The sequence below is a fragment of the Macaca mulatta genome, chromosome 20, assembly GCF_049350105.2.
Source record: "Macaca mulatta isolate MMU2019108-1 chromosome 20, T2T-MMU8v2.0, whole genome shotgun sequence".
NCBI lineage: Eukaryota > Metazoa > Chordata > Mammalia > Primates > Cercopithecidae > Macaca > Macaca mulatta.
In genome coordinates this window covers 72,589,539-72,612,716 of record NC_133425.1, presented here as the reverse complement: position 1 = coordinate 72,612,716, position 23,178 = coordinate 72,589,539, and the positions used below count along the sequence as shown (strand labels likewise).

At 48.8% G+C, this 23,178-nt stretch overlaps 2 protein-coding genes across 10 annotated transcripts; both read right to left on the bottom strand.

Annotated features, from left to right (window-relative positions):
- Window positions 1–13,763, bottom strand: SYCE1L (synaptonemal complex central element protein 1 like). 3 transcript variants are annotated; one of them, XM_015126665.3, is made up of 11 exons: window positions 13,659–13,763; window positions 6,498–6,557; window positions 4,730–4,789; window positions 4,460–4,534; window positions 3,848–3,895; window positions 3,520–3,574; window positions 1,719–1,782; window positions 781–850; window positions 611–698; window positions 334–406; window positions 1–149 (listed from the first exon to the last, which is right to left on the bottom strand). In XM_015126665.3, exons 1-11 carry the CDS (start codon window positions 13,717–13,719, stop codon window positions 75–77), a joined length of 729 nt encoding a protein of 242 aa, XP_014982151.2. In that variant the 5' UTR covers window positions 13,720–13,763; the 3' UTR covers window positions 1–74. The 3 variants fall into 3 exon arrangements, with proteins under 3 accessions (XP_014982151.2, XP_028697271.1, XP_077843054.1); XM_028841438.2 differs by lacking the exon at window positions 13,659–13,763 and adding an exon at window positions 4,904–5,007; XM_077986928.1 differs by lacking the exons at window positions 3,848–3,895; window positions 4,460–4,534.
- On the bottom strand, window positions 13,518–22,851 carry MON1B (MON1 homolog B, secretory trafficking associated). Of its 7 annotated transcripts, none has more exons than XM_077986923.1 (6): window positions 22,163–22,851; window positions 21,464–21,621; window positions 19,365–19,691; window positions 17,981–18,800; window positions 17,467–17,614; window positions 13,518–15,052 (listed from the first exon to the last, which is right to left on the bottom strand). In XM_077986923.1, exons 2-6 carry the CDS (start codon window positions 21,609–21,611, stop codon window positions 14,852–14,854), a joined length of 1,644 nt encoding a protein of 547 aa, XP_077843049.1. In that variant the 5' UTR covers window positions 21,612–21,621; window positions 22,163–22,851; the 3' UTR covers window positions 13,518–14,851. The 7 variants fall into 7 exon arrangements, with proteins under 7 accessions (XP_077843049.1, XP_002802610.4, XP_014982148.3 ...); XM_002802564.4 differs by lacking the exon at window positions 22,163–22,851 and adding an exon at window positions 21,839–21,907; XM_015126662.3 differs by lacking the exon at window positions 22,163–22,851 and adding an exon at window positions 21,873–21,907.
- Window positions 22,852–23,178: the final 327 nt, after the last annotated feature.

Genomic DNA, 23,178 nt, shown 5'->3' with positions numbered 1-23,178 from the left:
CACGGTCGGAAATTATCGCCTTTATTTCTTGGCCGGTCTCGAGGGAGGGCGGGGACCGGGCGGGTCCTGCTGGCCTAGGGGGCGTCAGGGGCAGCCACCGGCGGCTCCGGATCCGCCTCGTCGCGGGGGCGGGGGAGCTCAGGTCCGGCCTGCCGGGGGCGGGGTGAGGCTGCAGACCAGGTTCCCGCGCTCCTCGCATCCGCCCGCGTCTGCCCTAGGCCTCCACCCAGGCTTCCTCTACCTCCGGGGCCGCCCTGCTCCGCACAGACCCCACTCTCAGGGGCCACTCCCAGGACCCCTGCCCGCCCCGCCTCCCTTCCCCGGGCTCCCTACCTCTCCCTCGCCGGCCCCGACCTCGGGGGCGCTCTGGACCTGCTCCCCGAATATCTCTAGCTCCGCCTTCAGCCTGCGGAGAAGGGGCCGAGGAGAGAGGAGGAAGAGAGGGAGAGTCTAGGGAACAAGGAGGAAGCCACGGAGACGCGGAGACCCGACGACGCCGAGGGAGGCACAGGCGGGGGAAGGGGCAGTGGGGGGCGGAGCGGGGGACCTGGGCTGGTTCCCCTCCGCCGTGTCCCTGCCCTCCTCGCCCACACCTCCCTTCCCCTCTCACCCGTCATTCACCGCCCTGGCGCCCTCGACCTCAGGCGGCGAGCTCAGCCGCCGCTCCACGTCCCGCAGCTTGGCGCGCACCAGCCTCCCTGCGGGTGGGCGGGCGTCAGGGGCAGGGCCGAGGCCCGGCCACATGCCCCTCCCCCGGCCCACCTGGCGCGGGAGGCTCACTCTCCGAGAGCAGCTGCTCCTTGCTCCTCTCCAGGGCACGGATCTCCCGGGCCAGTCGCTGCTCCAGCATCTGCCAGGACAAAGAGGAGGGCTGCCCGTCTGGATGTCCTCTTGGCTACACGGCCCGCCCCTCCCCTTTTGTGCTTCTCGGGAAGTCTTCACCTACATTAGGTCATTCATTCATTCAACTATTTATTAACTCAATGTGCAGTTTCTGCTGTGGCTGGAGACCCACCCACCTCCCCCCAAACGCTCTGCATGTCTCCAGGCACCTCTCAAACTTGAACTCTTCCCACTCTCCTCATCCTCCACTCCCCAGTCTGCGGCTCCTGAAAGGTTTCAGGCACCGTCCAGTCCCAGGGCCTTCCTTCTGTACCCAGATACCTGCTCCGCTTCTTCCCTCATTTCCTTAACCTCTGTGTTGAGATGTCACTTGCTTAGAGGCCTTCCCACTGACGTTCCACGATCTAGCCACTAACTTTCTTGGTGCCTCCACTGTCCCCAACCAGCTTGAGACAGCCTCTTTGATCTGCTAAAGACTTGGCCTCTTTGATCTGCTACCCTCTCTCACTGCTTCAAATGCAGCCCAGTGCAGCCATTGACATTAGCTGAATGAAGGAACGACCTGACCATGGCTTTCTCTGGGCTGCCATTTGCCACTGCAAGATAAACATACTCTGGGTGAGCAGGGGGAAAGCAGATCACAATGGTACGCACCCGTCTGGGCAGGTGATGCTGGGTGTGGCAGTAAGGCATGGTGAGACTTAAGTTCATTTTAGATAAAAGCTGAGGGACTGAATAGGTGGACAAGAGGAAGCAAAGAATCAAGGATTATCCCCCGGCATTGGGCCTGGGCAGGGGTGGACTCTGGGCCAGTCAGTGGGACACTAAAGCCAAGGGAGGAGTGGCTTTGGTTGTAGGCAATGATAATGGCTCACGTGGAATTCCCAGAGGTCCTTGTGCTGGCCCGTCAGATCCTCCAGCTGTCCTTTGACATCCAACCTGGAGGCCGACACCCAGGAATGAGAGAACACATGCTAGGCCTGACCCCTGATGGGGGCTCCTCATGTGCGAGCCTTCAGATCCTGCCCATGCTCCCTCTGCTGGGAGCCACTTCATGGGTTTTATCCTCTAAGCTTTGGTTCCTGCAGCACCTCTTCCAACAAACTCTCCCTGAGGCAAGCCCTGCTCCCACTTTCTACACTGTGGTCTGCCAGGCCCCAGGCTTGGGAGTTACCCCAGATTCCTCTGTTTGGGACTCTGAAACCTGAGAGTTATGGACAAAAATGTGTTCCATGTACTGTTGCAACGTGTGCTTCCTGGGAAGGGAAAGACAACCCTGAGTGGTGTTCTCTGAATGACCCACCATTCACTCCAGCAGGAGTGGGAGTTGGGATGTCTGTTCACGGCATTCACCTTTCTCATTTCCCCTGTTGAACGAGAACCTTCATGGGCCTCTGTTGAGAACATCACCCTGTCCATCCTGTCCCCCATGGAATGAACTCTGCCTCCCCAAGAAAGCTTTGTGAGGCGTGTGGTAATCTGGCACCATAGATTCTGTAACATCCTGGCTCGAAGCCTGATCTGTTACTTCACTGTGACCCTGGGCAAGTTACTTAACCTCTCTGGGTCTCAGTTTCCTCATATGTAAAATGGTGGTGTGGAGGGTGACATTAGCCTTTAACTCCTATAATTGTCATTATGAGGATTAGGTACATAAATGGGCATAAATGCTCATCAGACAGTGTGAGTAGTGTGGTTAAGTATACACACATTAGCTAACATCAGGTTTCCCCATGCAATTAAAATCACGGTGCACCAGGATGTAAGACCTCTGGTAACATGAATGTGCTAAGTAAAGGTTCAGAGGATGCTGGGCGTGGTAGCTGACGCCTGAAATCCTAGCACTTTGGGAGGCTGAGGCGGGCAGGATCACCTGAGGTCAAGAGTTCGAGACCAGCCTGACCAATGTGGAGAAACCCCATCTCTACTAAAAATACAAAATTAGCCAGACGTGGTAGCACATGCCTATAATTCCAGCTACTTGGGAGGATGAAGACATGGATAGATACACGGTTGGAGAGACAATTGATTGGATGTGTGAGTTGCTGGCTGGAGAAACGATAGCTGATTAGAGAAATGATGAGTAGAGGAATAGCGGCTGGATAGAGAAAGAAAGGATTGCCAGAAGAAAGGATAGATGTCTGGATGGATGGTTGGCTAAGTGAATATATGACGGGAAGGATAGAGAGAGGATGAATGCATGATTGGATGGATGGAAGATTGTTAGGTGGAAGGTTGTAGATAAAATAGCCATCTGGCTGGATGACATGGTTGGATAGTTGGATAGATGGATGTATGAGTGAGTAGGTGAATGGCTAGATATGTAAGTAGATGAATGGGTGGGCAAATGGATGGCTGGGGCTTAGAATAAGCAGACAAATAAGCAAGTGAATGGATATCAAAGGACCTGGATAGCCGATAGCAAAAGACTGAGGCTAACACCAATGGATGGAATATATTTGATAAAGAAATTAGTCATGAATAATTAAATGAGTAAATTGATCTTAACATGACCATTTAATATCAGAGATAACCAAGGAAGTCTTTTGTCTGACTGTTCTATTTATAGAAAGGTAAAATGAGGCTTCCATGTCCGAGACTGATTTCCATAGCTCTTGCTCCCTCCTTTTTCAGCTGGGGAATGAGGTGGGGAAGAGCTGAGGCAGGGCCACTTACCTCCGAGCCTCACTTTCCTTCTCTTGGCAGTGCATCTGGAGGATCCTGAGTGCCTCTGTGGGGAAGGAACCAAGGGGACCCTTTGGGAGCTCTTGGGGAGTCAGGGTTGGCCAGAGGTAATGGGCCCCCACATCATGTCAGGCATTGGAGGGCACCGTGAGGACTTGGGTGTTTACTCCAAGTAAGGTAGCGATCCAGGGAGAGATCTGTGCAGAGAGGGAAGCACCCTGACTTAGGTTTCAGTGGGATTCCTCTGGCTGTTCTGAGGAGTATGGACTTTTGTGGGATGGAAGAGTAGAATAAGGAAGACACAGCAACTGGTAAATACCTTGCTTTTTGCTCAAGACCTCCTCTAGGTGCACTTTCTCTCCATTCACTGGAAAACACAATGACACTTTCAGCCTCCAGGCACCCCATCGCCATCCCCATTGCAACTTCATATAAGGGAAAAGCCACACAGCAGGTGTAGTACAGCCCTAGGAGAGCTGAGAGCTGATGTATCTTCTTGCCACCCTTGCAACCATCTCCCACAAGGACCATCCTGATCCAGCTTCTCCCCCTCTATGCCCACATTCCTTGTAAATGTTGAAGGACTGAAGACCCTGAAGAATGTACAAGGTTTACACTGAGGAGAGAGATGGCTATAAAGAAATACACGCACAATGTCAGGTGGATATAAAGGCTCCTAAGAAACAAATCAGCCAGGGGCGTGAGAATGACCAAGAGAGGGCGGGATTCTATTCTGAGATGAGACTATCAAGATAGGCCTGTCAGGGTGAAATTTGAGCTGAGAGCTGAAAGATGACATGAGACAGTGAGAGGCAATACAGATGATGTGAGCTAAGAGCATTGTAGGCCGGGGAACAGCCTGTGCAAAGGCCCCGAGGTATGCACAGGAGCATCCGCAGTGTTGATGGGTCCCTCTTTTGGCCCCACTTACAGGAGTCTAATTCCCTATGCAGGGCCTCCCAGAGAGTGTGGGTCTCTCTCAGTTCCTCACTGGATTTCTTCTTTGCTGGGCCAAGAAGGGAAGAAGACACTGTGTGAGTGTAGTCTCTAGCCTTGCTGTTCTCTCACAAACGTGACATTGCATATTCATCTTCAAACAACCCTACAGGGGCCTAGATTTTATAGATGAGGAGGTGGATTCATTATAAATCCAGGCTCTTCCTGCTGGCCCCAGCTGGCCAGGCTAGGTTCCCAAGTTTACCTTGCTGAAGCTCGTTAATCCGGTTAATCAGGTCCTCTATCTGTGGCTCCAGACTTCCCTCTGAAGAAAGAAAGGAAGAAAGACTGAGCCAGAGAAGACTGGTGTCTGGCTGTCCAAGGCAGACGGAGAAGCACTGTGTCTGCTGCTATCAATTAACAGGCATATATTGAGTACCTGCTGTGTGCTGAGCTCTGCCAGAGCCCCTTGAAGGGCTTGCATTCTGGGCTGGGGAGATGGACATTGAGCAAAGATAAATAAATCAATTCAGGTGGCAGTAGCTGCTGTGAAGAGAAATAAAGTGAGGCAAAGCGTTGAAGAGCAAAAGGGTAAAAGGCGTGTCTGGAGATATGGAAAGGGCCCAGATGAGGAGAGGGAAGCAGGTCCTGCAGTTCTGTGGGGGTAGAGTGTGGAGGGGGGACCCATTCCAGGCGGAGTGCAACAAGGCAGAGGGAACAAGTGCAAATTCCCCGTAGTGTGGCAGGAGCGGGTGAGGCACGTGTCGAAAGTAACAGTGAGGGGCTGGTGTGGCTCAGGTCTAGTGAGCAAGTGGAGAGTAGCAGAAGGTGAGGTGGGGGAAGTGGGAAGTGGTATCACTCAGGGCCTATTGGGCCATCGTGGAAGCCTTTAGATGTAACTCTGAGTGTGGTGTGAGCCAATGGAGACGTCCCATCTGCCCCGCCCTATCAAAAGCCAGACAGGAAGGGTTGTCAGTCTGCACTCTGGTACTGGCCTCATCTGAGAAATGGGGAAACCCTGCTTTTACGCTGCTGGTGGCAGCTTGCAAGTTTCCCAGTGACAGGGTGATCACTGTCCCTTTAGAGAGTCAGCTCTAACTTCTCATAGTCCCTGTTTCAGTGCTCTGTATGCAGGAGACTTCCTTCTCATGCCTCTTTGGCATCAAGGTTGGCAACAAAGAATGGGGGCAAAAAGCTGCCCAACCCTTGCCAGGTCTCACTGCCGACCCCTCAGACACTCTGGGGTTAATAAACTCAGACCCTGGATTTTCCAAGGTCACTGACTCCAGCTTCTGTGATTTCCAGGAGAGTGGGTGCTCTCCACGGTGCTGATTATGACTGACAGAAATCTCTGGGGGTCTTTGTTTTACTGGAAATGATCAGTTTGGGTCACTGCATTTCTGGCCCTGCAATTTCTCTCCCTAATTTTACCTAGGCAGCAGTCCCAGTGCACTTCTTCTGCAGGCAGCCACAGAGTGGGAGAAGGGGAGGCTGCTGCTTTTGTTTGGAATAGACTGACGTGATAGTATTTTAAGATGAGAATGGACTGGGGGTCTAACCTCTGGCCAGCACTGCCTCAGCTCTGATGTAGATACTGGGTGCACACTGGCTCCCAGATCTCCTGCAAAAAGCAAAGCAAGGTGCAAAACCAACTGCATTGCCATTTGTATGTAAAAGGGAAGACAAAAAAAAAAAAAAAAAACACATCCATGAATGCATTTTTTAAAAACCTCTGGAAAGATACTTAAGAATTGAAAAACAATAGCTGCTTGCCCGTGAGTCAGGGAAATGGATGTCTAGTGTGTGGGGAGAGGGAGGAGGGATGGCAGGGGAACTGGTTTTTCCTTTCCTTTAAACTTCTTGAATTTTAAACTGTGAGGCTGTATTCTTGGTTCAAAGAATTAAATTGTATAAGAGGGAGAAAGTGCAATGGGATAATTTCCTGAGGTTGTGAGTTGAGGTGGCTGAATTTGAACCATGTCTTTCTGACTTGAAACCCCAGGCTGAGGCTCAGAAACAAAGAGACACATGACCTTTCTGCAGCTTTATCACCATTGCCAGCAAGTCTTCAGTCTTCAAAGACTTGGCTTGCCCTGTAGAAACGAAAATCAAAATTACAGGACATAGCGAGAGTGAGAGGGGACAGAGAAGGGAAGTAGGAAGTCCCAGCGGGGTCTGCAGACACCCCTGGGCTGGGGCTAAGGATGGGATGAGAGACAGATTTCCATCCGAAGCAGGGCCCCCGTCTCTTGCCCTTGAGGTTTATGGTGTGTGCTAGATAAATCAGGACCCCGAAGGGTCACCTTCTCCCTGAGGGGTTAAAAGACACCACCACAAACATCCCCTTAATGAAACTCAGGGGTGAAAGAAGGGAATGCATGTTTGCTGATGCTGCTGTTCAAGATCATTATGAAGTTCTAACCAGAGCAATAGGGCAGGAAGATTTCATATGAATTTCTTTAAAATAATTATAGCTCATAATTTATACATTCTTAATGAACTTATAGATCTAGGTAATAGTTACTAATGGCTACTAACATCAGAAAAAGACAACTGGATATTATGAGCCTCTCTTTTTCTTTCTTTACCCTGCAGCTCCAGTTCAATGGATTTTTATTTTTATTTTTGATATAGAGAGTTTATTTCAGCTAAGTTGAGGACTGCAGCTCAGAGTGCACTTACAAGCTGTCTTGGGGAGTGCTCCCTATGAGCCTCTAGATGGAAGAACACAACATGGCTGATGAAGGATTTTTGCCCCAAAAACCCCCACCAAAACCAAAAAAGCCTGATGGAATCCCATCAGGTTTCCACATCTAAATACGAATTCAGAGGAAGTACAAAGGGCAGGAAAACACATTAAATGACACCACTGGGGATGTGCTCAATATCATGTGGACTGTGGGAAACTCCACAGGAAAACCTGTTTCTTCAACAAATAAGTTGCAAAGAAGAAAATGAGGGAGAGGGAAAAATCCTACAGATTAAAAAAGACTTGAGGCATATATCAATCAATTAAATGAACAGACCTTATTTGAACCCTGATTCACCACACTTTTCACCATACATACTTCTATGTATATTTTAACATGAGCCTGTGTTACTTCTAAAATTCAAACAAGAAAAACCACAGGAAAATGTTAACATTAAAAAAAAATCCTTAAGTCTTGAAATCAATGGTAAAGGTCAAATCTCAGTGACCTACACCTCTCTAAGGAAAATTGAACAGAGAAGATGAAAGGCAGCTCGCAAACATGATAGCCAAAAAGTTAATGAAGAAACGCTTACCCACAATAGTATACAGTGAAAATTCCTTCTCCCTCAGTTCTCTAATTCTCCTCAGAGGCCACTAGCATTACAAGTTATGTGTAGGTACTTGGAGATAATTCAATGTATATACAAACATACCTCCCACATTTTCATTTTGCTTTTCATTTTGTTGTTGTTGTTTTTGAGATGGAGTCTGGCTCTGTTGCCCAGGCTGGAGTGCAGTGGCACGATCTCAGCTCACTGCAACCTCTGCCTCCCAAGTTCAAGTGATTCTCCTGCCTCAGCCTCCCGAGTAGTTGGGACTAAAGGCGCATGCCACCACGCCTGGCTAATTTTTTGTATTTTAGTAGAGACGGGGTTTTACTGTTTTGCCCAGGCTGGTCTCGAACTCCTGAGCTCAGGCAACCCACCCGCCTCGGCCTCCTAAAGTGCTAGGATTACAGGCGTGAGCCACCACGGCCAACTACATCCCACGTTTTCTTTTCTTTTCTTTTTTTTTGTTTTTGTTTTGTTATTTGAGACGGAGTCTTGCTCTGTCGCCCAGGCTGGAGTGCAGTGGGGTGATCTCAGCTTACTGCAAGCTCCGCCTCCCGGGTTCACACCATTCTCCTGCCTCAGCCTCCAGAGTAGCTAGGACTACAGGTGCCCGCCACCACACCAGGCTAATTTTTTTTTTTTTTTGTATTTTTAGTAGAGACGGGGTTTCACCATGTTAGCCAGGATGGTCTTGATCTCCTGACCTCGTGATCAGCACGCCTCAGCCTCCCAAAGTGCTGGGATTACAGATGTTTACAGACATGAGCCACTGCGCCTGGCCCACATCCCACATTTTCTACATAAGTGGTAGCATGGTGTACATGATGCACCCCATCTTGTATTTATCATTTGACAATGTACACCAGTGATCTTTTTATTCTTTTTAGTGGCTGCATGGCATTCCACTGTGTGGATATACCATAATTTCAAAACAATATCCTACTGATGGATATTTAAGCTGTTTACCTTATTTTGCTGTTACAAAGAATGCCACAATGATCATCTGCATTTGTGTTGTCAAGCTGCCATAACAAAGTACCACAAACTGGGTCTTCCCTCTGTGTCTGTGTCTTCACCTGCCACTCTCATATCTTTATGTGTCTATATTTCCCTCTACTTATAAGGACACCAGCCATTGAATATGGCCCTCCCTAATCCAGTGTGACCTCCTCTTCACTAACTATATCTGCAAAGACCCTACTTCCAAATAAGTCACATTTCTGAATTTCTGGTGGATATGAATTTTGAAGGGACACAATTTAACCTAGTACATCATCCCTGTACATTATTCTTTGTGCTTGCATTAGAGTGTATCTACTGGGTACACATAGAGTACTACTTAGATGCTACTTGGTGGATCAAAGGTATGTATATTATGGAATTTGGCTGATAGGAAATTGCCTTTCACCTGTCTCAGGCCCAAAAATCATACTCTTACCAGGCAAGTATGTTTTTAATCTTCTTCATTTTTGTTTTGTTTTGTTTTGTTTTTTGCTAACCGGCAAAAACTGTTTCATTTCAAACTTTCTGATAAATAAATACCAAAACTTTATTCACTTCCTCTTGATCAGAAATTCCACTCCTCGGAATGCCTCTTAAAGACATAATTAAGGATGGTGGGCGAGATGTTGTTTCACTGTTTATAATTTTAAACTCAGAAGTAACGGCTGGGCGCGGTGGTTCACGCCTGTAATCCCAGCACTTCGGGAGGCCAAGGCAGGTGGATCACCTGAGGTCAGGAGTTTGAGACCAGCCTGGCCAGTGTGGCAAAACCTCAACTCTACTAAAAATACAAAAATTAGCCGGACGTGTTGGTGTGTGCCTGTAACCCCAACTACTCAGGAGGCTGAGGCAGAAGAATTGCTTGAACCCAGAGGACAGAGGTTGCAGTGAGCCGAGATGGTACCATTGCACTTCAGCCTGGGCAACAAGAACAAAACTCTGTCTCAAAAAAAAAAAAAAAAAAAAGGAAATAACTTGAAGATACCTTAGGGGATTAATTACAGCATGTTTGTAGGATGAAATTCTTTGCAGCCATTAAAATCCATGTTGTAAATCAGGGTTTTTTAACCTGAGCTTATTAGATACTTTTTGAAGTATTTGGTGGTATGTTCACCTTCTTTATGTCTTTTTGTTTGGCCTGAAATCCTTTATAAATTATTATGTATTATTTTAATTTGCATTTTCATGTTTAAATTACATAATAAACACATGTAGAATAACTTACATAATAAACAAATGTGGAAGAAAAAAATTAAAAAGAAAAGTCTCCCCTCACCAGCAGCCCCTTCTCCAAGTCACTCCCCTTCCCAGAAGTAACCACTGCCAGCAGTTTGGTGACAACATTTGGTCTTTTAGTAAAATACATTTCATGTATTGCTCTAAATTTTACTTTCTGACTCAAGTAAAATTCTAAGAAAATTCAAACAAAGAAATATGTGACGTTAAAAATGAAATTTCCTCTTTTCTCCTTAATCCTAAATCTCACTGCTTCCCCTGATACAATCACTTGGAACAAGTTGGCATCCTGAGATATTTTTTAATTTCAAAAATATTCTTAATATTTTGGAAATAAGACAAAGAAGTAAAGCTACTTTAATAACAAGGGAAGGTGTTTGTGATTGTTTTATTTTTAGTACCTTATTATGAGAACTTTCAAATGCACATGAGAGTAGAGAAGATATTATGATTAACTCTCATATGCTCATTGTCCAGATCTGACAATTATTAATATTCACCCTATTTATTTCACCTCTGCTTCTCCTGTGTTGAATTATTTTTAAGCAATGCCCAGGCTTCTTGACATTTTATTCCCAGATACTTCATCAGGAGTCTGAGCTACTTAAGGACATTATCTTAGATGACCCCAATCCTATAATCACAACTGACCAGATTAATACTCATCAGGTAACATCTCCCAATACCCAGGCTATGCATTAATTTCCTGATTGTCTCCACATCTTTTTTATGGCTGGCATTTGCAACCATTTCTGCAAAAGCTCCATCTGTGTTTTTCCTCTCTCTGCTTTCTAGTGCTAGTCATGAAATAAGGCCAAGAGTGGGTAACAAGTAAATCTTTTAAATAATCCAACTAACACTTTGACACACACACACACAAAGTCCATTACAAAAGAAAACGGCCAGCACAGTAAGAGCACCCTTGTAAACATTTTATTTTGAAATAATTTCAGATGTACACAAAAGTTGTAAAAATAGGCCACAGTGCCCCCATTTTGCCCTTATACCAGATTCCCCATTTGTGAGTGATTTTGAATAATAAGTTGCAGACAACTTGACTCATTACACCTTACTATTCCAGTGTCTATTTCCTATATACAAAGGGAATCTACCAGGTAACCACAGTACAACAATCAAAACCTGGATGTTAATACTGATCCAATATGAATATAGGATCCTCAGTTGCCATTCAAAATTTTCCCTCTTCTCCCTTATATTTTAAAATTATATATGACTACTTACATTTTTCTAAAAGAAAAATAAAACAATAAATCACAAAAATGCCTCTACCTCTGCAGTACTCCCAAAATCCAAATCCCTTGTCCAGAGTTATCACTCAGGCCTTTACCATTCAGACACTTTTTCTGTGCAACATACACAGGGCTATACCTTCCTCCATTTTTGTTTCAATCCCAACTGGCTTGTCTCTAATAAAAATAGGGTCTATTTTGGAGCTCCTTGTGTGTCAATAATAATCCTATCAACTTAAAATTTAATTTTTATACATTTAAATTAGAATTTATCTTTTTCTGCCTCTTAAAAAGAAAAATCCACCACAGAGACATTCCACAGCATGCACACATAAACCTAGACTTAGCCATTTATGTGACTGTTCCTTGTGTTGTGCCTGCATCAACACTCCAATGACCATTCCTGGTTCATACACTTATGTATTCTCCTATGATTACATAGCATGGGGACTGCAGAAGTGGAACAGCATTTTAGATGCTAAAAATACTCTGCCAAACTGCCTCTAGCAAAGCCTTTACTTTGAGTCAGCTCTCTTCCCTGAGGTAGGAAAAGGCCTGTTTCTCTACAAGGTCATCAATACCAGATACTATTCTTCCCTTTATAAAGCCAATTTGATGGGCTAGAAATGGCAACTTGATACGTCTTTCAATTTTTCCTTTGCTAGTGAAGTCAGTCATAACTTTAATTTTGAGGAATTTGAAAGGTTGATACTAAAATAGTTTTTTAAAATTGTAGTGGCAGCTGTATTACACAGTTAATACATGAGATCTATTTGCATCTGTCTTACTTCCTTCTGTCCTTTGTTGAATGCTGGCACTTAGTATGTGGCTCTAATCTAAAACACCTCTCTGTGTGGAAGTTATTTCATTAGTCACACATTAAAAAATTACTGAACACCTACTTTACACCAAGCAGGCATTGTTTTAGGTGCAGGGGAGTGAGAGGTAAACAGTCTCTGTTCTCATGGAGCTCACATCCTAGGTCAGGTAATTAACAATAATCATTACTTTGATGTCTATATGGGTAGGTCTGGCAGGATGCAGTCTAGTGTGTTTATTCATACAGTGGTTTAAAGAGTGTGCAGAAAGGGGTGTTAGAGATAGATAAAAGTGGGACAGAAAGGTGACAACAGTTGAAGCATAGTGATGGGTACATGGGCTTTGTTTATGCTATTTTCTCTACGTTGGTACACTTTGAATACTTCCGTAACAACACAAAAAATACTAGTGGCATACAAATGCATTACTGCCTTGGGAATTTTTTTTTCCTTTTTTTTTTTCTCTGTTGTCTGTGCTGGAGTACAGTGGCACAATGTCAGCTCACTGTAACCTCCGCCTCCTGGGTTCAAGCAATTCTCCTGCCTCAGCCTCCCAAGTAGCTGGGGCTACAGGCACCTGCCAACCACACCTGGCCAATTTTTGTTTTTAGTAGAGACGAGGTTTCACCATGTTGGCCAGGCTGGTCTCGAACTCCTGACCTCAGGTAACCCACTCACCTCGGCCTTCCAAAGTGCTGGGATTACAGGCGTGAGCCACCAAGCCGGGCCAAGGAAGATTTTTTTCTTCTTTTTTTCTGAGACTGAGTCTCGCTCTATCACACAGGCTGGAGTGCAGTGACGTGATCTCGGCTCACTGCAACCTCCGCCTCCCAGGTTCAAGAGATTCTCCTGCCTCAACTTCCTGAGTAGCTGGGATTACAGGTCCACGCCACCACATTCGGCTAATTTACATATATATATATATAGTTTTTAGTAGAGAGGGTTTCACCATATTGGTCAGGCTGGTCTCGAACTCCTGACCTCGTCATCTGCCCGCCTCTGCCTCCCAAAGTGCTGGGATTACAGGTGTGAGCCTCCGTGCCCGGTCTGGGATTTTTTTTCTTTTGGATGGAATACAATTTCCAATAGCGTCTAGGCCGACACCCCTCCACCCTCCTTTGCCTGTCATTCAAGTCGATACCCTGGAGAAAAGAGGCTGTGGGGGAGGCCATGTTCGATTAAGAGGTTTAAGAGTCCATCAAAGTGTGGTAGGTGTTAGGTGTGAAATGGCGACATTGGGAATTACTGTTAATAAGGGGTGGCTGCAGCAAGGTGATTTTTATGAGAACATCCCCACCGCCCCACTTTTGTTTGAAGACTTGCGTACTGAACTATGTGTTGTTTACTTTCAACAACGTATTCACTAGAGTTGACAAAAGTTAATCTCGATGGTAAGAATATGCCTGTTAATTTATCTCCACTCTGCTGAACGGTTAAAAAATTGTTTTTCTTCAATAATAAAAGGCTTAACATTTTATTTAAAAAATATTGGAATATCACTATTTCATTATTGTAATGGGATGAATCCTCCCTCCTTTCTGCCCTGGTTGGAGAGAAAGGAGTACAGCCCACTTGCCCTCACTACCTTCAGCCTCCTCAGCGGCTTCTGGCGCCTCCACATTCAGAGGTTTCAGCTTCCCCGCCATTTTCCAACGCGGGGCCTGCGCGCGAGCCTTGCTTGATGACTGGTTGAAAAAGAAACCACGTGAGGGCGAAAGGCTTTTCACCACGCATGCGTGCAGTCCGCGGTTACGCCATCGGTTGACTTAGCAGTCAGCTCTGGGCAAGCGCGGAACACACTGCGCCCCGATTGCATGCTACAACCTTGAGGCTGTAACTCCACAAACAAGGGCAGAGCTAGGGTAATGGCCAGTTGGGGAGTGAGGGTAGTGTGCACACATACAAAACCCTAGGAAGGTCTCTCCTGCTTTAGGCTGCTTGTCTTGTGCAGGTTGTCAAAGTCTGGGACAGACGTGCATGTGCTATGTGGTGGTACACAATAGTTCGAGTCTGTTTTCGTTTACAAATCTTCATCAGAGTTTACGAGAGAGGGTTACTTATCTCTGTTTCACAGATGAGTAAAATGAGGCTTAGAAGCTAAGTGCATCTTCTATGTAAAAATGCTGGATTTCAGCCACTGTGTGCAGTCAGGTGCTTTGTGTCCTGGGTTCCACAGGTGGACACTAGAGGCCACCTTCTCATTAATGTTAGCAGCAGCCGGCATTGAGGGGGTCATTTCTGGCAGGGTAAAGATGAAGAAAACTACAAGAAGGGCAAAGGAATATCCTTGTGGGTCTTACTTTTAGGACTTTTATGTAGTTTTTTTCTTTAATACCCTCAGGCCAGTTCCAAGCATAGCGTGGCCCTGAAGTGCCAATTCCAGCACCCCTGTGGGCCACCCTAGAGACCTTGGCCAGATCTGGACACTCACGGCTGAGATTCAACTGAGGAGGCAGACCCCTGAAGCAAGTTTGGAGGGGACAATCCCTCACAGAGGCTAGAGCATCATTCAAGTGGAGGAGATGAGACAGAGGGAAGGGAGAGGGAGGCCTAAGGATTTCCCCAGAGGTGGAGGTGCATGACCAGGCGAGGAAAGCAGCCTGCTCGCCTGGCTGTTGCCACCATCTCTTTCATAGATGGGCCTTCAGATCTTGCCCCATTGCCTAGGGAGACAATGACTAGCCACGGACACACCCCCACCCACATTTCCAGGGTGGACAGAAGGTAAAAAACAAAGGTGGTTGCTCCCAGCACTGCCTGGTCTGGGAGCTCCATCTATCAGAGTCCAGTGAACAAGCCATTGTGGGCAGCTTGGTCCGTAGAGGGGGCTGGTGGTGTGGAGTACTTGGGTGGGTAGCGAATGAAGAGCCGGTCCTCCTCTTTCTTCACCCAGCGCAGGAGTTTGGTCACTACCAAGATTGCACCTGCCTTGGTCACCAGAGGGCTGAGGCAGGTATAGAGCTCGAATTTGGAAGTCACCTGGGGGTTTGGGAGGAGACAGAGTCAGATGGGCCAGAGCTGGCTATGGACAACCCTGTCTACCCCAATGCAGCTGCATGTCTGCCTCCTGCAACCTGGAACTTGTACCTGGCAGCACCTCCTACCGGGTGCTGCCTAGATACTGGGCTAAGGTAGGTAAGCTGATATTGTGCAACTAATGAGCCAAGGGTCAGCGGGACCTAGTGGCTTCAACTGGGTGATGCTGGTTGTGTTTGTGGGTACTCTCTAGACCTGTCTGCTCATCTGGGGACTGGGGAACACAGTAACAATGTTTAATATTCTGTCAGTAACCTATTGTGTACAAGGTCCTGCTCTAAGCTCATACAACTATGTTTTCCTCATCAACAGCCAGGAATTAATATAAAGAGGAACTCAAGTTATGCCTCATACTAAATGGAGAGGCCTGATCCCACAAGGTCACTAGTGCCTTTCCTGTGCCACCTCCAAGAGCTCTCCCCTTCACTCCCTCTGCTCCGGCCATTCTGCACTTTCCTTGCTATTCCTCAAACATAGCCAGGCTCAGTCCCACCTCACAGCACATCAGTCCCTTCCCTCTGCCAGGTGTACTCTTCCTCCTGATATCCATGTAGCTCAATACCTCCTTACTGCACTCAGATGCCATCTGCTCAGGGAGGCCACTCTGATCACTTGGTTTAAAATTCTGGTCCTAACATATCTTATTTTTTTGTTGTTGTTTGTTTTTTGTTTTTGACACAGAGTCTCACTATTGCCCAGGCTGGAGTGCAGTGGCATGGTCTCAGCTCACTGCAACCTCCGCCTGCCAGGTTCAAGCGATTCTCCTGCCTCAGCCTCCCGAGTAGCTGGGATTACAAGCGCATGCCACCAAGCTCGGCTAATTTTTTGTATTTTTAGTAGAGATGGGGTTTCACCCTGTTGGCCAGGCTGGTCTCAGACTCCTAACCTTGTGACCCGCAGCCCCCTCTCCACCCCTATTTGGCCTGCCAAAGTGCTGGGATTATAGGCGTGAGCCACTGCATCCGGCCCATATCTTGGGTTTTAAATTCCAATCTCTACTAAAAGGTACAAAGGCTCCATGGAGAAATGGCTGAGTTGAGGACTGGAATAGAGAAAGTCAAGTAAGATGTGCTCACATAGTGAAGGGGACGTGTCAGAGACGCAGGGATCAGCCTGGCTGAATCAGGGTACCCACTGGCTAAATCAGAGGCAATTTGAACACCAAAGTAAATGCTAGAGAAAGATTTTAACTCACTGAATTAAAGAAAAATCCATGAGATAATATTGATAGAAAATTAAAAATTCAATAAATAGAAGAAAAAGTTATTCCTTTTTTTTTTTTTTTTTTTTTTTTGAAGTGCAGTGGCACGATGTCGGCTCACTGCAACCTCCGCCTCCCAGGTTCAAGTGATTCTCCTGCCTCAGCCTCATGAATAGCTGAGATTACAGGCACACACCACCACACCCAGCTAACTTTTGTATTTTTAGTAGAAACGGGGTTTCACCATGTTGGCCAGGCTGGTCTCGAACTCCTGACCTCAAGTGATCTGCCCGCCTCAGCCTCCCAAAGTGCTGGGATTACAGGTGTGAGCCATCACATCCGGCCCCATGTTATTCTTTATAGTAAAATCCCAACCAATGAATGTAGAAAGAATGATGGAGTTAGGAAAACCACTGTCTGGCCAGGTGTGGTTTTCACCACACCCTTTATAACTCTTCATGAATATAAATATAAAAACTCTTTATATTGTTTTTGCGACTTCTTTAAAATGAAAGTTAAAAAAATTTAAAAACAAAATCCTTAGCCTAGGACAATGCCTGATCCACAGCAGTCATGCAATAAATTAATAAATATGCATTACATGGCAGGGCCTGGGGGAAGGTGCCATTTCTGATGAGGTCCCCTTCTCTGGCCTCCCTCAGTAGTTGACCTTCAGCAAACCCCTAGGAAGTGAGGGCTGGAGCCCAGAGGAGACCCAAGGGAAGGGTACCCCAGGTGGAGGGCACAGCAAGGGACCAAGCCTACAGTGTCTGAGGACTGCTGGGGACTCATGGAGTCATAATGAGCTGGTGATGAATGGGGTACCTCCAGACACATGGACTGGGCTACTAGGGAATTGGCAGGCACAGCAATGGTGGTTAATGGAGCCTCTGGAAAGTCAAAGACACTGTCCTGGTTGCTAATCGGGGAAAAGCACACAGAAGGGTGAGGCTAATGTCGGATTAGAGTCACGGTCATTAGTTGTCAGGGGCTTCAAAGATGTGTGTGTAAAGGCAGGGACAGTGTCGCAGGCAAGGCACAGCCCAGCCAGAGGCCTGCTGTGTTTGGTGAAGGCACTATGGCTGGAGGGGATACAATATAGGGAAAGGAGGCTTGAAGTGGGGAATCAATTCACTCAGAGCCCTGCCCAACTTACCCAGGCCAGCAGTGTCTCCTTCTCAGCCACGTGGTAAATGAGGCGCAGGGGTCGGGAGGTGTTGTGGAGACGAGCATGCAGGCGGTGGTACAGGTCTGACAGCCGCTGCCGCTCCTCCTCTCTGCTGTAGGGGGCCTCTAGCTCAGGGCTGCCATGATGGAGGGAAAGATTAGTCCAGGGCCTTCTTGGCTGGCCCATTTCCTCCCTCAGTCTAGAGATTTCAATTAAGTTAGGGAGCTGAGCCTCTCCCATGAGACCTGAGGATTCTCAGGGGTTGGAGGCTGACCTTTCCTCATCAAACTAGGGGATTCCCTGAGTACTAGGGCCCTGCTCTCCACCAGAAGAGGGGGATTCCTTTAGGTCCATGACTGATGCTCCATCATCAGAGACTTGTTCTGTTCCCTCTTTCTTAAGCATGGCCGGTTATCTCTCCTGAGTCACATCCCTGAGATGCTGAACTTCCTGGTTTGACAGGCCTTCCCACCCAGCCAGTTGCCTTAGGGTCAGGGCCTACCTGGTAAACTGGGGCAGTTGGCGGTGGTGGTCAGGGATGTCCAGTGGCTTATACAGGAAGTGCCGGAGGCCCGGCGCCCCCACAGCCTGCACGCTGTAGGCAGGAGCACTGGCTGATGAGGCATTAGAGAAGCCGGCAGCCTCCCCAAGAACACGCATGGCACCAAGGGCATGCATCCCGTCTTCTACCAGGCGCCGGCAGGCGGCCATGGCATGGAAGGCTTCACGTTGGGTGCCAAGCAGCAGCAGGCAAACAGGCATAGCATCCAGGCGGGCCACGTAGGCGTAGAAAAAACCATCAGGGTTGAAGCGGGGCAGGCACACTGGTGCCCAAGCCTCACCCGCCGCAAAGGCTGGTGCACCCACCCAGTCGAGCAGCAACTGCAGGTCAGCTGGGTCCAGCCGGCACTCGGCCAGCACATTCCGCTCCTGGGCTGCTGTTATCAGTCGACCGCCTACTGCCAGCACTGACAGCGCCAGGCCAGGCGCTGTGCAACGTCGGAGGAGCGCACCCAGTGCGTCTCGCAGCGGGCGGGCAAGGGGCACACAGCGCACGGCACCCAGGAGCAGGGCTCCTGGGTCCTGCTCCACACTGTCCAGAAGTCGGTCCAGTGTGCGCTCCGAGCCAGCCAGCAGGCGGCGGAGGTCATAGTTCTGCTTGTGTGCGAAGATGCGGGCGACACTTGCACGTGTCAGCGTGCTCACGATCTGTGCGTGCACAGCTAGCAGCTCCCCCCGCAGTTGGGCTGCTGACTGAGAAGTCCGTGACATGGCCACGAGCAACAGTGGGCCCTGTTGTAGGAACACCAGCTTGTGGTCCTCTGGGGAAGGGAGGGGTAAGAAGAGGGGGTAGAGCTGGATCAGGAATGACCAGAGGGAGACAGTGGGGCTCTTCCGCTCTCTCCTACCATACACACACCGGGCCCCAGTCCACACGATCACTCTGTGGGCACCTGGACTGGGGTAAGGATAAGCTGGAGGAATCTGGACATTTGCAGAGACATGATGGGATGGCCAAAGGAACAGGTAGGTTAGATACACAGCATGGAGCAGGGGCAGGTGGGAAGAGATGGTACAAGGGCTGACACAGAGCCGGAAAGACACAGCTTAGCCACACAGCCCCCCCAGTCATGCTCTCAGGCAACACAGAAGTATCCAGCTAGTCACTCAGATCCCAGCAAGTCAATCATTCAGAAACCAGCAGGCCAGACAGAGATGAACCCCCCACCTCCCACCACTGACAGTTAGAGCCCTGGCTGACCATCCACACACATGGACCCAACCCTGGCTGGCTGGATAGTGCCTGAGGCAGGCAGACGGACCTACCCATGCCAGCCATATTCCCGGTCACTGTCCCCCATTCTGCCTCCCACCTGTTTGCTCACCAGCGTAGATGGCGCGGATGGTATCTCCTGCACTCTGCACAAAGGACACCAGGGCGGTCATTACACCCATGGTAGCCGACAGCGCCTCCACACTACCGTACCGCGAGTAGATGGGCTTGCCAGCCTCACTCAGCACAAACACATGCTTCCGCTGGCTGCGCCACTCCTCATCACTGGGGTCCCCGCCCTGGCCTCCAGAGCTACTCTCAGGGCTACGCGTGGGACTATTCTCAGGGGCTGCAGGACTCCAGAGCCGAGAGGTACTTGACGGGGCCTCTGACTGGGGCGGTGGTGATGGGCTGGGTGGCTGGTCCTTGTCCTTGGATCCTGAAAGGGAGCCCCTGGTGGGTCATCTGCATGTGAACCCCTAACCCCACATCCCCAAGGACCCACCAAATATCTACTAGCCCCTCCAGGAGCCCTGCATGCTGACACAGACCTCCAAGTGTCTCCTATGCCCCTCAATGACAAATGACTGCCCTGGGACCCCGCAATGATCTTCCTAAAACCCTAATAAACCAACACATTCTCATTGTCATTCCACTGGACCTGCTATGTTCCTACAGACCAATTACTTCCTTTTCAATAACTGTCATTCCCAAGTCTTCAAAGCACCCCATTGACTCTGGATGATGATTATTCGTCTCCAATAATCCCCCATTAACTCCTCCGACCCCTGTTTTTTCACCTGATATCTGCTCACCCAATGGCCACCCTTAACATATATTAATATCTTAAGTATCTGAATGCCCCTTCCCCCATCACTACCCTATCAGTGATGCCCACTGATAGGTGATGACCCCTACTAACTCTCCTGGTTGCCCATTTATATTCTTGGTAATGTCCAGTATTTCTGCCAGTGACTGTCATTAATATCCACTAACATCCAGATCTTTAGGACTCCCCTAATCCATTATTCACTCCCACTGTGGTTCACAAACACCCCAATGACCCCACTTTAACAATCATTAACACCTGGTTTTTCAGTGATCCTCCATGACTGCCCTGATCCACAATTTATTCTACTCCATGTCCACTCCTCCCGCCCCCAACAATGACCATCATTAACCTCCACTAACACCCAGCACTTCAGAGACCTTCGCTCACTCCCCTGACCACCTTCAATCTCATTGATATCCACTCCCCTCCATACAGTAACCATTATAATATCCACTAACACACAAGACTTTAATGACTTCCACTGCCCCTGCCCATGACCATCATTAACATTCACGAAAACCCACAACTTCAATGGCCTCTACTGACACATCCATTTATTCCCATTCATCCCCCAATGACAGTCATTATTATCCATGTGCAGCTATGTCTCAATAATTTTCCCATGAAATCCCAATAATTGCATATTCTCTCATTGACATTCCCATGACTGACACTCCCATGTCCCCAAATATCATTACTCCCTCCTAATAACTGCTCTTACCTGCTATTAATTCCCAAGTCCTCAACCTCCCCACCCACATTTATTCTCACATCACTGATCCTTCCCAATGATTCCATTTGCATCCACTAGTTCCAAAGTGATCAATGGTACAGACTTCTCAGTGACTTCCATTAAATCCCAAATGAACAACTTTACACATCCACTAATATTTGGTTCCTTAAAGACTTCCCAACAGCCTACCAATGACTTCAATGATGTAAATACTCTGAGTGCCCATGGAACTTCACTGATTCCCCTTCCCACTTCTATTATTTAATAAATAACACCCTACTCCTCAAAAACACTAACTTCTAAACAGTACTCCTTGGAGTCTATTGACTTTCTTCTGCGCATTCTTTGACCTAAACACTCTAAATCCTCAGTGACCCTCTTTGGTTCTAACAGCCCCCTTTCTGATTCTTCAATGACCTAAACTCACACCAAACTCCCAGTGAACACCCGTTGACATCCAATGACTTCCTCAGTGAAGTAAACTACACCATGTGTCCACAATGACCTCCTCCTCACCCGGCTATGGTTTAAGCCACTTCTCTTGAGTCCCAAACGACTCCCTACTCATCACCCACTGACCCTCCCCCCGTCCAACAATGACAACCCCTAAGGATCCATTTTAAGACCCCACTAAGTGGAGTCATACCTGTTTCCTCCAGGCCCTCGCCTTCGGGATCCAGTGGGACCGCGTGAACCCCTCCACCTTCTCTAGTTTCCTCACTGGGGAACTGCGTGTCCTCCAAGTCCTCCGCGCCCCCGGGGACCGGGGCAGCAGTGTCTCCTCCGGCCTCCATCTGCACATCCCTGAAGGGGAGGGGAATCGAGGGTGACGGGCGGTGAAAGAAACTTCTGAAAAGACTTTATAGAGTCAGGCCCCTTTGGACACACTCCTACTGCTTGTTTCCCCACGGATTTCAATAGGACGAGACATTCAAAAACATGCCCAAATACGTGCCCCCTCCAACACTTTCCGAAAAGAGGAGACTCTAATGGGCCTCAGGAAATAGAGATATACAAACACCTGTTTTAACCCCGAATCTCAACTGGCCGGGTACCATTACTTCCCCGTAGCGGCGGTGGCATCACACTTCCGGGTGCGGCCGGGGAGGTGCCACACTTCCGGGTGCGACGCCCCCAGAAGACGCTTCCGGTTGCGGAGCTTTATTGGCTCCCCGCGGCGTCCCTCTCCCGTCGCCTACAGGTGTCCCCTCATAATTGAGATGGTGCGGGCTACTTCCGGATCTACGTCAGGTCTGTTCGGGAGCTGAATGAGACCTCTCTGCCCTCCCTTCAACGCATCCGGCTACGGCTGCTAATCCGGGAGAGCTAGGCCCACTTCGCTTACCGGTGGTTGTTGGCGTGAGGGGGGCGCGGCTCGCTCTAGCCAATCCCGGAGTACAGAGGGCGAGACCCCCTTCTTTCTGGGCCAATCGAGATAAGCCGCCTCATTTCCCCGCTGTCTACGCCCCCCGCCAAACCCTAACCAATACTGTACGTTCTGTTGCGTTTGCACCCGCCCATCCATTGATTGACGTTTCCCTCGACCCAATCGAAGGTTCGAGCCTATTCCTCGTTTCACAAGAGGACTTTTGCAGCCTAAGTCCGCATGGATACCTGTGCCGGACCCACAAACCGGCTCTCCCAGAACTAAGGCAACTCCACTTTCTCTTATCCCTTAACCCTGCCAAGAAAGTCAAGGGAGGGGAGAGACGCGAATGCTTGACGGGCAGTCGCCGCTTCCAATCAGCGTGCTGCGCCGAGTCTGGTCAGTCTATAGGACTCGGATCCTAAAGAGGCAGGTCTCGCAGAAGGAGGAAGTATTCGTTGGTCACTCCGTGTTCACGCAAAGGGCTCGGCGGCCTTTGGAGAAAAGGAAGCGCGAGCCACGTACATCCTCGTGGCGCCTGGCTAGGGGGTATGCGAAGGCAAAGCTCAGGCTGATTTGGATTTGTCCAGACGCGCAAAAAGCCCGGCTGACCTCACTTGCGTGGGCAGCGTCAGCGGGCAGGAATGTGCAAAGGAAAGCCCAGGCCCACCGGAGGTGCGCGTGTGGGCGCGGCCAAGAGGCCGCTGAGTCCTGACTGGCCGAAGGCGAGGCCGCGTCGATCTCCGCACGCCACCCTTGGCTAGCGCGACGGCCCCTGCACCTGGGGCCCGTCCCCTGTAAGGTCTACACTTCCCTGGAAAGTAGAGCGCAGCGGCTGGATAGGATCTTACTCGGGTGTTGCCAGCAGCCGCAGCCTGCAAGCTGCGAGGTGTTAGGGCGGCCAGGGGAAGGAAGGTGGTCCTAGCTGACAATGTTAGCCTGAGGGCGAACGCGGGTGTAGACGCGCCTAGTCTAGACTGCCCATCTCCTTTGCT